This window comes from Anthonomus grandis, chromosome 7 (genome assembly GCF_022605725.1).
Source record: "Anthonomus grandis grandis chromosome 7, icAntGran1.3, whole genome shotgun sequence".
NCBI lineage: Eukaryota > Metazoa > Arthropoda > Insecta > Coleoptera > Curculionidae > Anthonomus > Anthonomus grandis.
In genome coordinates this window covers 27,606,228-27,620,205 of record NC_065552.1, presented here as the reverse complement: position 1 = coordinate 27,620,205, position 13,978 = coordinate 27,606,228, and the positions used below count along the sequence as shown (strand labels likewise).

Here is a 13,978-nt window from a genome sequence, read left to right as displayed (position 1 = left end):
TAACGAGTTAGTTTTTTTACTTTATTTGGATACTTTTGCTTGTATCCTTGTTGAGTCCAATTGTTAACCATATTTCACTTACCGGTAATCTCTAAGCCACCATTTATCTTTAAAGCTGGATTTGTCCGAAGAAAAAGTCGCTGCTTTTATTTTAGTCCCAGTTAGTCTAGGACGAAGTCATTTCAATAGAATTGTTCTTCATAAGAAACAATATCTTCTCTAATTTCATTGTTTATATTTGGTATTAATTCATCTTACGCATTAAAATCGTTCTGTTTGTGTTAATTTATTCTTTTTAGAGCATAATATCAATCACAAATTTTTCGTCGTTATCTCGTTAATGAAACTAAAAAATGGTGAAGAATAGATTTTTCAAAAGCTCTAAAACCTTTGTAACATGTACTTGTTATGATTGGTTCTCTGTTTTTTTATTGCTATGAGTTTATAGTGGAATATTTTCGAATTATCAGTAAACTCTTTCGATTTTATAGTGCAATTACTGTAATTTTTTAGTAATTTTACTTGTGGAATATTTTTTTATCCAATAAGGAAATATTTTTACACCTGAATTTTCATTGATCCCAAAAAGGTTCTATAAATATGTATTTAAATACTAAAGGACAACGTTAGAAACCCACTATATACCCACCTCTACAATTAGAAAATAAAAATCTCTAATACGAATCTTGCCATTTACGCTTATTTTTTTGTTAATTTTTATGTCAAATTAAAATTTAAACAAATTTTTATATAAAAAAAAACTTGTTTTAATAAAATACAATTTTGCTTAGTTTCTTTTAATATTCCAAGCTACATATAATTAGATTTACATTTTATGAAATTACCTTTTATATTGACCACAGCTGTATGTAAGACACAATAAATTACTGCACAGATTAACATTGTACATGGTTGCGGTTTTTAATCTCACTCACTTAATAATAATTGGGTTGGTCATTTTACTTTAATTTTCATAAATGCTTGAAAATATTGACTTGGTAAGTAAAAAAGTTAATTATTTGAGTGCTATTTGCTTCGCTACTAAATTTTTTTGCTGCTATGCTTGCTTCCTCGTATTTGCTAATGGTTTAAAAAGGTATGGACAAATAATGTCGTATAAGGTTGTATGTTATGACATAATTTCATGTTGTATATTTTGGTACTCTTATATTTACTGTGTTATACAAATAAAAATTACGTAAATTTTTGCATACAAATTTAGAGCTTTTAAATCGCGATACATTAAAGCCATAATAGACACAATTTCTTTTACTTTGGATTATATTTTAAATAGGTAAAAAGTAATAAAATCTTATAAGTATGTATAAGGAATTATACATACTTATAAGATGTTGGTGATCCACCAATAATATATGCTACTTCCATAGTTTTTTATAAAATCAATACATTAAGTCGTAATTTCCTTAATTCGCCTATAAACTATTTTAAAATCTGAAAATATAGGTTCAATTTTATTAATATATATAACAATAAAAACATTCTCAGCTTTTTGTAATATACCAAGCTTAATGTATAATTTGTAATAAATATAATGTATACTTTCATAAATTTTCTGATACTTTTACGCTTATACCTTTCTAATATCTTTAACGCTTATGTTTCATCATATTGTTCTTACAGCTTTTGCATGTATTTTTATACAATAGTTTATTTTGTATTTTAAAGCATGCGCATGTTTATTTATTTATATATCTGTAGTGCATGGAACGTCCCCTCGGCCCCAAAGTATCGGAGGTATGAGTCCCTCGACTCCTAAAGGATCTAGTAGTCCTAGATCGCAAACACGTAAGTTGATTTTGATATACGTCATCTGTTATAAACGCGTTACTTTTTATGATTTATCTTAAATTTTTTGTTATCTCTATGTATATTATTTTCATTTAAAGACTTCATACATCTATCCTGGTCTGCTCTTTTCTTCTTTTAGTTTATTCCTACGTTTATTTCATTTATGTCCCATTTTTCTTTAATATCTAAATGTAATTTTGTTCTTCCTTCTTTTCTTTGCTATCTGTTTCCTCATACTTATCTTATTCTTTTTTTACTCTTTTTGAACTTTTAATCTCGTCTTAATACTATTTTGTTTTTTATATCATTTGTGTTTATTTTATTTCAACGTTTATTTAGACTGTTTTTGCGCATTGGTAAACTTAGTTTGTTTTGCCTTTATTGGTGTTGGCATATTTTCATGAAGTGACTATAAATTTACCGTATTTATTACGTATAGATAAACTGATATTTGACATAAGTAAAATATTGGGGAAAACAATTAATTACAATCTGATGCGATTTCATGAAGTTGAGATTTTTTGTAATACGTTTTGGTGATACGATTATTAAGATGGCGGTATTATTAAGGCGGCATAAATTTATTTTTGTGTTTTTTTTAAGAGGTAGGTTCAATATATTCTAGGAATATATTAGGAAAATGGTGCCGTATTATCATTAACTATAATCTTGTATTTAAAGGAAACTTAAGGCACACAAATTTATGCTAAACTCCAGTTTCTTGATTATGAATTTCTTTACAAGGTTACCATTTGTTAATTGATTGACACAAGCAAATTTATTTCATATACATGGATCAACAGGCAGCTGAAATATATAGGCGGAGCCTAAAGTTAAAGAGAGAACGACGAGTGGATATACCACATGTAGTTGTTAGTTAATAGAGAGTAGGAGTAGCGTTATCCTTTTTTAAGTTGTGACTTGTTTTTGAAATTGCTTTAGTGTTGAACTAAGGCCTAGTGCCATGATTTGAGACCATTCTGCAACTAGGTTTAACTCTTTCTGAATGCACACATAGTATATGCAAAATCATCCTATAGAACTTTACATAATCTGAAAACATTAGTTGCTCTAAACATATTTCAAACGGAGTTTGCAATTTTTACTCTTGTGGATTGATTTTCTCAGTAGATGTTCATCCACCCAAGTATATTTAGATTAATAACTCGAAATTTAGCCAATATGGTCATACACATAAAGCGTAAATATTCGCTTTTCCTTGTTGTCGTTTACATTTTTCACCTTTATCACTATTTAGGATATCCCAATAGTGACCACCTGTTTAGATTGATAAATATTTATTTTGAAATTATCTATGTGTTTTTGAACGTCTCATTTAAAGGCAACTATTCAAATGAACTGAAATTCATCTTCTGCTTCAAAAAATTAACCTTCTGCCAAGGTCGATAAATAAAACTTACAAATAAAAAATACAATATCAAATAAATCTACTCCCTGAACATTCAATTTGTCGATACCGGCTCTTCCTCGAATGTAGTTACTTCTTAATCCACGAGATACAGCTTTGTGATCAAACAGTTTTTCTTCTTACGTTCAATCAAACTTCTAAAATATGTGAAGTTTAATCCCTTCTCAATCTGCCACTTACTGGTATACTTTCTTGTCTTTTTGGCTAAACCACTGTAAAAGGCCTTTATCAACCTCATGTATTTATGAGCTGATTTGCTCGGCCTTTTGTATTTACTATTAAGTTTATCATATGAAGATCAAATATCTTCTTTATTTTATGACAAATAGCAGTTTACAGTTTTATGATGCAATTGATTTGAATTATGATGTTACGGAATTTTTTGAATAGTATATTCTATCTTTAAATAAAAGTGCAACATAACAAAATATAAAGAATATTTCAGCGTTTTATCGTGAACTTTGCGAATTTTTTAAAATATCCTATATTTTTTTAAATACCTTATGGTTGCTTTTGGTATACCGTCACCTTAGTAATGTTTTATCATTCTATATAACATATTTTAATCATTCTATATTTTATTATACTATTTTGTTTAAGTGTTTCAAAGAAAAGTGTAATAAAATCTATCTAACTCTACCTTTGTCCTAAAATTCATGACAAATATAAAAACTCATTGAAAGAATCTAGAAAACTGTAATAAGTCTACATATAAAAACTATATTTATAAAACAATCTAGAGTCTTAGAATTAAACAGCCCGATAAAATCAACCGAGACCAATGTCCTTATATAGAAACCTGTTTTGAAGTTATGTGTGTAGGTTAATTTTCCACAAAAAGGACACTTTGGATCGTAAAGTAAAAGTCATCTTCTTTCAAATGAGTTTGCTCCAATCTTCCATTTATTCGAGATTTCACAAATTTTCCAGTTTTCCTATAACTGTAATATCATGGAAATAACACATGATGCAATAGATCAACAATTACATTGCAACATATTAACAACCATAAAAGTGTGATATGTGAAACTAACTACATATATTCTAGCAAATTTGACGTCATTTAAATGAGGAAGACTTCTACTTTAAGATGTAGTACCCGTGTGTATTTTTTTTTTTTTTTTGGAAAAAATACTGCTTTGCATATATTTTTCTGAAAAACGGGCAAAACACAAAATCCTAAAGTAATTGAGCAATTACGAGACTAGATTTGGATTGAGTGCACCTAAAACCTTGGGGTAACATTTTTGTTGTGCGTTATCCTACTGATGATACAAATCGAAATTGCACAACCTTTACTTGAAGTTTTTCTGGGAGCAGTTTAAAACAGGACAATTATTTGTTCCGCTTTTTCTTTATTATACTTTTCTTCCGAATATTATAATAATCAACTATCAACAGTTTTTCAGAAGCAAAAATCTTTTGATCAATGCTTTTCCTAAATATATAGTCACTTCATTAAACTCGCTTTTTTGCATATTTATGTGTTTTGCTTATATTATTATTGCATCTGTTTGTCATGGATGGTAAAGTCTCGAGATTCGAAGAGAAATCGAAACGTAAAGACCGTTCAAGAAGTAAATCGCCATTCAGGAGCTTCAGGTGGAAGAAAAGCAGCCCCAAAACGCTCTCGGGAGCCCACAGTGACGACGAGGGAGTTTTGGCATCGAGACAAGGTATTATTACTTTTTGGCATAAACCAACAGTTATTTTGTGTTATTAGTTAAATAATAATCTGGCAAAAACCTTTGATAGTAGAATGTTAACCTGAATGAGTTCATGGTATGTATAGATTTGGGGATTTATATATATATCCGTTCTTTTTAGATTTAGAAAATATTACAATATGTACCATGTCTATTATACGTTAATCTGTGTTTATTTGTTGTGTCGCGATGTTTTGTTATCAATGTTAGGGAAAGAAAAAAGGTGATGGTGAACGATATGATCAACAATAGTTTTTCCACGAGGCCAATTGTCGGTTGTATTCAACTTTAGTTGTTTGATATAAAGCTATTGATGATTTTTCAGTTGTTTTCTGTAATTAGCAGGGTTTAATGGATTTGTTTTAATTTAATATAGAAGGATCTAGCCCAGATGATGAAGGTTTTGAGGGCAATTTAGTAAGGAAACATGAATGGGAAAATACAACTGTCAAGGCAACTAATCGATCGTGGGATAAGGTACTAATTAGATAAATTCAATCATTTTTTTCCATATATTTATTGTATTATTTGGGCAGGTTTACGCGGTTTTACGAGGTAGTAAATTATACTTCTACAAAGACGCGAAAACGGCCAAGTCTACCCCCGACCAGCGATTTAAGGGCGAGGCCCCGTTACAGTTACACGGCGCAAACGCGTCAATTGCTTCGGATTATAAGAAGAAAAAACACGTATTTAGATTGAAGTAAGTTGTTTGGATGTTTTTTTTTTTATATAATGTCGATTTTAACGATTACTTTTTTATCCTCTAGGTTAGAAAACGGCGGCGATTTTCTATTCCAGGCGACGAACGACGCCGAAATGTCGACGTGGATTTCGCATTTAAATGCGCACGCCGATCCCACGTCAGCCTCAGGTCCGTCGCGCTCTCAAACGCTGCCTGCCTCCGCTCAAAAGGAGGATCAGAAACGGCGCAGCTTTTTTACATTAAAGAAAACATAAATTACCACTGACGCTGCTTTAAATGCTAGTACGTGCTAGGTTAATCGAGAATTAAGGTAATTTAATTTCGGATTTTGTTTATACGAGGATCGCTTTTTTATATGAATAAGAAAAATATTTACACTGAATAAAAGTGCATCATACACTTCTTTACTTTTAAATGTAAAATTTAATTGGTTTCTTTCTCCCGAAAGAAAGTCTCTTGCCATGTTATTAGATCCACGCTCAAAAATGAAGTTTTCCTGACTTATACACGTCAGTAAATATTTAAAAGGCTATTTCATGGTGAAACACTACAGAAATTTGTTATAAATACAACAAATGTCACATGTGTCGAGGCAAACTGATGAGATACGGAAACACTTTGACCGGTTTAATTATCCTCAACATAATATCAATAAAGTAACAACACACTATTATACCTAATATATAATATGTAATAATTTTTAATAACGACGGCCATACTGAAAAACTATCGCCCGTACTGCTTAGCGCGAATCGTACCACGCCGCTATTCTTGCCTGCGAACTATAATTCCCTTGTCGTCCCCGGAATTTTATACTCGACTCTTTTTTTTGCTTTATTTAAGTTAAAACCATTTTTTTATTCTTCGTCACACTGGACCACACCGCGATGAGATCTGTCCTCACACTCGATGCTCTCTTTCTCTGCAAATAGCAAAATCAATTAAAAACAATCTTGATATTTCAATTCATTTTTTTTTGCAGTTTATTCCCAACAGATACTTTATTTTCCTATTTGGGCCCATAAACGCAACCTTTTCATATCTCAACAAAGTCATTTATTGTTTGGGCCTTCATTGCTATTTCCCAACAGATACAAAGCCCTTGCTTCAGTATTCGGGTCTCAAGGCATTTACGTTTAATATATTTCTTTATTGTTTAACTGCCCAACAGATATTAGAAACACACTCTTATTCTAATATTTGAACCTTACATAAAACTCAAAAGCTTACTTAAGTACCGTTTGCATACCTCTTAACAACATCCTTGGTTTCACTAATATAAATAATAAAATAAATAATTAATACTACGTTTTAAAAAGCTACATTGGCTTAACTTTAAAGTTAAGTTAGATTTTTGCAAATAAGTTAATACCGTTTTTAACTTAATCAAAATTTCGTCATAGTTGTGTCCAGGTATTATCAGGTCATCAAAATAAGCATGAACTATTTTATTTAAATGTCCACCAAATACATTACTAATAAGTTTTTAAAAGACTGCGAGGGCATTTACCTTGATTGAGTCTACTGCCATTGGGACCTGATAATATTAAAACGCAAGATCTAGCGGAATAAAATATTTGAGCCCTCCCAACATATCAATCTGGTCTTGTATTAATCGAATTGGAAATTTTTCTTTGGCAGTTATAAGGTTTAAACGCCGGTAATCAATACACATTCGATAGTCCTACTTGTTTTCTTTTTCCCAGCAATACCGGACTAACATACTAATATAACAGAACTAGACCGGCGGATAATATTATCCTAATAATAAGTAACTCTTTTAATAAATTATCTAAAATATTTCTTTCTCAAATTGACATGGGATAAGGGTTATACATTACGAGTACACTGGTAGTGCATTTAATATGCATGGTTGCAAAATCACTTTTACCTAAGTCCTTTAAAGTTAATGCTATATTCTTATAAAAGAATATGAATGGTACATGTTTCTTCCCTTGTAATATTACCAATCTTAATTTCCTTTTGTGGCTGCTGCAGCGGTACTTCATCTAAAACTAAAACATTTCTTAATGAAAGGGTACTTTCAAACTTAAGCATAACAATATGCGATTGGTTTAAATAATCGCAACCAACAATAACATCATGTGTTAAATATTTGTCTTCTAGAATATAAGCATTTACTTGTGCAGATGAATCATCAATGTTTATTTTTACTGTAGCGCTTAAATTACAATATATAAAATTTCAAAGAAAATAACGTAAGATAATGGGTGTTTTTATTTCAATTACTAAAAATTTTATTTCCTTCCAAAAATCGATCTTTTTTTTACTACTTTTTCTATTTTTTTTTTATAGAGTAGATAGCATAGATATAGGTCTAAAGTTTAATGTTCTGTATAGGATACCGTTTTGTGCAATGGGATCACTATTCAAAATTTCCGGAAAGACCCCCAAATCAAAACAATGATTAATAGCATAAGCCAAACAATCACATCAATATGAAATAATACAAATGTTTCTCCTACATGAGAATTTCGTAAGAACGTCAATGGATCAATTTCAGGGACAAGATCCTTAGCAAGCTAAGCTGGTAACAGTACAGTAAAATTCATTTAGAACATTTGAATCAATTTGTGGATGGGTTTTTAAAACATCATTCTTTTTTCTCAACCCATTTACGTGGTCTCTATAGAGAGCACGCTTCTTTTGCTCTACTTATTGCGTTCGAAATTCTAGTTCTGTAAAGTAACTGTTTAGCTTTTTTTATTACTTATAACTTTTATGATATATTTAAGTACTTAATTCTCCTCTTAAGTGAAATTTCGGTTAATGCAATGTGTATTCTGGCTGGCGATCTTAATGTACATTTTTTAGACAAATCTAATGGATCAAATCGAATGCTTTTTAATCTGTTAAACTCATTTAATTTTAAGATGCACGTCGATCAGTCAACCCGGATTTCAGCATTTTCTTCCTCACTGATAGATTGCTTCTGTACGAATTTTAACCAACACGAAAATCAGTGTACAACAATCAATGCCGGTTTGTCTGACGATGAGGCAATAGTGGGATTAGTAAAGCTTAATAGTGCAGCTAAGAATAAGTTTGGACGCGATAGACTATACTAGAGCTAATTTCCGCAAATTCTCTTTGCTTTGCAATATGTCAAGTTGGAATAATGTATTGACTACTGTTAACCCACTGCATAGCTTTCATCAAATAGTATTAAACAATTTTAACACTGCTTTTCCTGTTGTCAATATTAAAAAACGAAATAGAAAACCTTGGTATACTAAGGGTTTACGAGTATCTGGGAAAAATATGCGCTCCCTTTTTTACATTAGGAAATACGCTATGAACAATGCAACGTTTTTAAATTATAACAGATACCGCAAGATTTACAGAAACTCAATCAAAATGGCCAAGTGGACCTACTTTCAAAGGAGGATATATAAATCCTCCAACAGAGCAAAAGATCTTGGAAGATTTTAAATGAGCTAAGGGGCAAAAATAATGTCTTGGTTATTCCAAGTACCTTAGATTCCAATGTCCTCAATTCCTTCTACTGTGATATTGCTAGTAACCTTGCAGCCAATCTGTCACAAAAAATAGATCCCAGGAGCTATCTCAGCAATGTGGTAGTAGCCGAATCTTTCTTTTTTGCCCCCACAAGTGTAGAAGAGCTTAAACAGTTAATGGTTAATATTAAGAATAAGAGTTCATCAGGTTGGGATGGGCTTTCTCTTAAAATATTTTCTACTTTAGCTCTTGTTGCTTTGCAAGTCTTAACCGAGTCAATTAACTTTTCATTAATGTCTGGAGTTTTCCCAGAGTGCTTAAAAAGAGCAATGATTATTCCTCTTTACAAGGGTGGCGATCGCGACTGTCCTTCTAACTTTAGACCTATAGCGTTATTGCCTACTTAAGCCAAGATAGTGGAACGGCTTGTTAAGGTGAGGATGATTTCATTTTTAAATAGGTTTGGCCTATTAAGTCTTTAGCAGTTTGGCTTTCGTGAGTCTGTGAGCACAAATGATGCTCAGCTTTCTAGAGCACCGGTACAACCGACTGAATGTTGGTGAAGTTGCAGCAGCGGTATTCTGTGACTTGTCCAAAGCATTTGACTGCGTGAGTCACAGAGTGCTGCTGATGAAACTGGAGCTCTATTGTTTCAGAGGAACTGCCCTTGAGTGGTTTCGTTCCTACTTATCAAATCGTGTCCAGGCTGTCAAATTTAATGGTGGTATCTCTAAGGAACTTAATATAAATGTGGGTGTTCCGCAAGGATCAGTACTTGGTCCTTTACTTTTTCTCATTTATGTGAACTTTCTGCCACAACTGCAGGTAACTGGCAAATTTACATTGTTTGCCGATGATACCACCATCCTCTGGCACGTGCAGATTTGTTAAAAATAAAAGACTGGTGTGATGCAAATTTTTTGACATTTAATGTTTCCAAAACAAATAATCTCATAATATTTTAATCCTGTGTTGTATTTTTATTTTCGAAACAGTTTGCTTAGTTTTTAGAAAATATAAACAGGAACTCCACTTAGGAAGCCGCTATAATACGAGACAAAATTATTTGTATTTGGCTACCCATTCCTCATTTTGAACTTGTCCGTAGCTCTATCATAAATGGAGGTAGAAAGCTGTTTAATAAACTTCCACTAGAAATAAGACAACTTAAGACTGAAAAAAGCCTACTTACAAGGACGAAAATATTTCTTGCTAGTAAAGCGTACTATAGTTTAGGTGAATTTTTTAATGATTAGCATTTAAGTATTTTTCAAAGTTTTATATAATTTTATTTTATTTTAAATTAGTTTCTCGTTTTTATTCCTTTAATGTACAGTCTTTTAGCTTTGTCTACAACTTCTATGTTTATATTGACAATAAAGCATTTTTGAGTTTGAGTATATGTAAACTACAGATATAGTAAATCTAAAAATAGAATGCAAAAATCTTAAATTTCGGGCACTGATCTTAATACCCTTAGTTATCCACAATTTTTTAGGTTGTGGATAACTAAGGGTAGTCTAACAAAAGTCAAAAGATTTTGTTTTCAAGTAACTTACCTTGCCTTTTAGTGGCTTTTGTTGTATATAATAAATGTAGGTTACATATAACATAACATCGTCTTCTAAATGTGACTGTACGTGTCATTAGTCAGGAAAACTTAATTTTTGAGCATATGGATCTTATAATATGCTAAGGTACTTTATTTGTGGGTTATTCAAAAGTATAATAATGTATTTGTTTTTCAGATTTTAATGGAGCTATATTTCCTTCTTCACTAATTTTACCACGCTTTATCTGACTGGTCTCAGACGAAACAAATACTTTCCTGTCTTCTACTTTGCATCAAACGGAAAAAGGAAACGCAAACCCGTTAGCGTTATGAAAATAATTAATGTTAACTTTTCTTTATGTCTTGTAGAAACTGCACTATAGAATTTTCGATGTATAGTACATACCTTATAACGATAATGTGATTTTTATATTAATTATTGATAATATGATATTTCAGTGGGGTGAGGCAGCTCCACTAGTCAATATGGCTTTTTCGGGGTCTTAAAAATACTCTTTCTTGTCAGCAGCAGCAGCTAACCTTTAATGCCAGTGTATTTATTATTATTAGTATAATCGAAGAATAAATTAAATACATAATAATAAAATGTTGTTATAGAAGATTGGGTTTCTAAAGAGAAACTAATAACTGTATCTTGATAACTACTTGTATTTGATAATATCGACAAGTGTATTTTTATGTTACGATCTTAAATTTTTTATTTTTTGTTGCGATATAGGTTTATATGATTATATTTATAAGTGTAATAGTTTGCTTAGCGGAAGAAGGTGACAGTCATTTAAATAATATTTACATATATCTTCTTTACGTCTTCGTTTATTTGTATTTTGTAGAGTTACGTCTATTTTACATAATTATATTACTGTCGTCGCCGTCGCTTTTAAATTACAAATGGAGTTATAATAAAAAATAAATATTGTTTTTGGTAATAAATTTTTCGTGTCTTTTTTCACATCAGGAAAAACAAAATAAAATATAAGATAACGTTTTTTATGTCGGGGTAACATTCAGTTAAGGGATTTCGAAGTGTTTGGTCATCTTCAGAGCGGCTGTCATAATAAATAAAATATAGAGTGACCAAATATAAAGAATAATATACCTGTCAAAAAGTTAACAGGAAAAAAATATACAACAAAGAACGCAAAAAATATGATATGGACATACCATTTTTTTAAATCAGAAAAGGTTCACATATTCAAAATCTGAAAATCAGACGTTAACATATAGGGATAACATATTAGGTTTTTTCCATCTCAGGAAAGTACATTTGTAAGAGGCTGCGTTTATTACGGAAAAGGTTTTGAAATTTAAATTAATCTCTTTCGTTTATTATAAAACGTATATTGAATAAATTCTCAACGGGCAGCGACTATCGGCTAGTAAAACCAAAAATAGCAGTAAATTAAAGAACCAGACAAAATGGTTATAAAGAAAAACTACATAAGATGTAATATACCAAAGAAAACACATGAATATGAAGTTGAGATATCAAACCTTCTAGAATAGAAACATTTCATCCATCCTTTCTCCAAGAGACCACACAAAAAAACAAAATTAAGATCGCCAAGTCAGGGTCTCATGAAACATATATATAGTTTTTAAAAAGCTACACGTGTTTCGCTTCTATCGGAGTATCATCAGGCCTAAAATTTGACAAAAAAACAGCCTTAAAACCTACTAGAATACAACGACAATGACAGTACCCTCCCAGATAACATACTGTGAAAACTACAGTGGAAAAGTGTTTTCCGAAACAAAAGAAAGATAGAAAATAAATCAAGGAACAAAGCTCCTAATGAAGTAGACGAAAAGTAGAGACAGACAAGACCAAACAGGAATATATGAACATCAATAAAGAAATACAAAGGGAAAAAACAGAAGACATCGGAAATTTTATAGAGGAAAACAGAAGTCCTGAGAAGCACAAACGCGATAGGAACGAAAACAATACATAGAGTGAAGAATAAGGAAAGAAGATTAATAAACAAAATCAATATTATAAAACCAGTAGAAACCTTTAATAAGGAATTATATTCATCAGAAGATTCACAAACATATAAATATTCCGAAAGTTTTAAATCAAAGGTCCGAAGATATCCTCTTAAGCGAAGATATCCTGTTAAGCTAAAGCTCCTATAAGGAGCTAACATATCCAGAGAATACAAAGGTTTATTAATGGGGTAAGAAGATGTTAGCCACAAGCCTCATGAGGGAGGCTAAATGGTTGAATATGAGTAATAGGCGCCGGTTTCATTGTGTTAACCTGTATCATAGAATTATAATTAATTAAAAACCTTATTTATTTCGAAAAATTGGATTTAGAGATGGTGTGCATACTGTCAATTTTAGGCTTAAGGGAACCCTGACCACACCATTACATAGGACAGCACTTTTTGAGAGGTAGTTTTCTTAACCGACAAAATCCTTGTATTCTCAGGACTTTCAGTGCAAACCAGTATATGTGTTTGATAACAATTTTAAAAACATTCCGAGTAATTCAATATAAATTATACAAAGCTAAACGTTTTTTTGATAATTTTCCTTCATTTTAACAGTATCAGTATAAAGTGTACTCTTATATAGATTTCACTCCTCTATCAACTTGGTCTTCGTTTAACGATTTGTTTTTAATTCGTTGTTTTCATTTCTCCAATTTTAGTTCATTTTTTAAGTATCTTTTCCTCTATGTTAAAACATATTGTTGCTGATAGATTACTAGTAATACGTAGTAGTTACCTCAGTTAATTTACAATATATATTTTAATTTTATTATTTATTGTAATTAGTTATGAGTGAGGCTAGTTATGAGGAGTGAGTGGAAGAAAACTTTAATGAAAACTGATTATTACTAAACTCCGCTTTTCCTTCTGTTAGCCTGATTGTTTTGCCCTTTAGATACTGTAATTCTATCTTTTTGCTGAAAGAAATAAGAGTATTGTTATTACACCGCCCAACAGCATGTATGTTGCATGGAATATTTTTATGATTCTAGGCTTATTTTTAATGCTGATATTAAATAATGTCATCAGTTTATATGTGTCAGCTCTAGTTTTTCAGTTAAAAGGAGGGAGTATTTTTTGGGAATTAAAAATACACTCAACGTACAAACATTTTTAATTACAAGAACTATACACTCAGGAATTTTCTTTTATATGATTTTCTACTAGTTTTGAATGAACTGCTACTCTGAATACTCCAGCAAAAATCGGCCAACATATGTGCATCCCAGCGACCCTGAAATCGTTCCTCCATGGTTCGAAGATCTTGGTGGAATC

At 31.1% G+C, this 13,978-nt stretch overlaps 1 protein-coding gene across 7 annotated transcripts in view; it reads left to right on the top strand.

Moving 5' to 3' along the window:
• Positions 1-11,636, top strand: part of LOC126738949 (spectrin beta chain) — a 53,205-nt gene extending 41,569 nt beyond the window's left edge. For 3 of the 7 annotated variants that reach the window (XM_050444449.1, XM_050444448.1, XM_050444447.1), the window contains 4 exons: positions 5,321-5,421; positions 5,481-5,647; positions 5,715-5,960; positions 10,879-11,636. In XM_050444449.1, coding sequence (XP_050300406.1) covers positions 5,321-5,421; positions 5,481-5,647; positions 5,715-5,904 — 458 coding nt within the window. In that variant the 3' untranslated portion in view covers positions 5,905-5,960; positions 10,879-11,636. Of the gene's footprint in view, positions 1-1,719; positions 1,807-4,770; positions 4,915-5,320; positions 5,422-5,480; positions 5,648-5,714; positions 5,961-10,878 lie in introns of all 7 variants that reach the window. The other 4 variants (XM_050444443.1, XM_050444444.1, XM_050444445.1 and 1 more) reach the window with 3 other exon arrangements.
• The last annotated feature ends 2,342 nt before the right edge of the window (positions 11,637-13,978 follow it).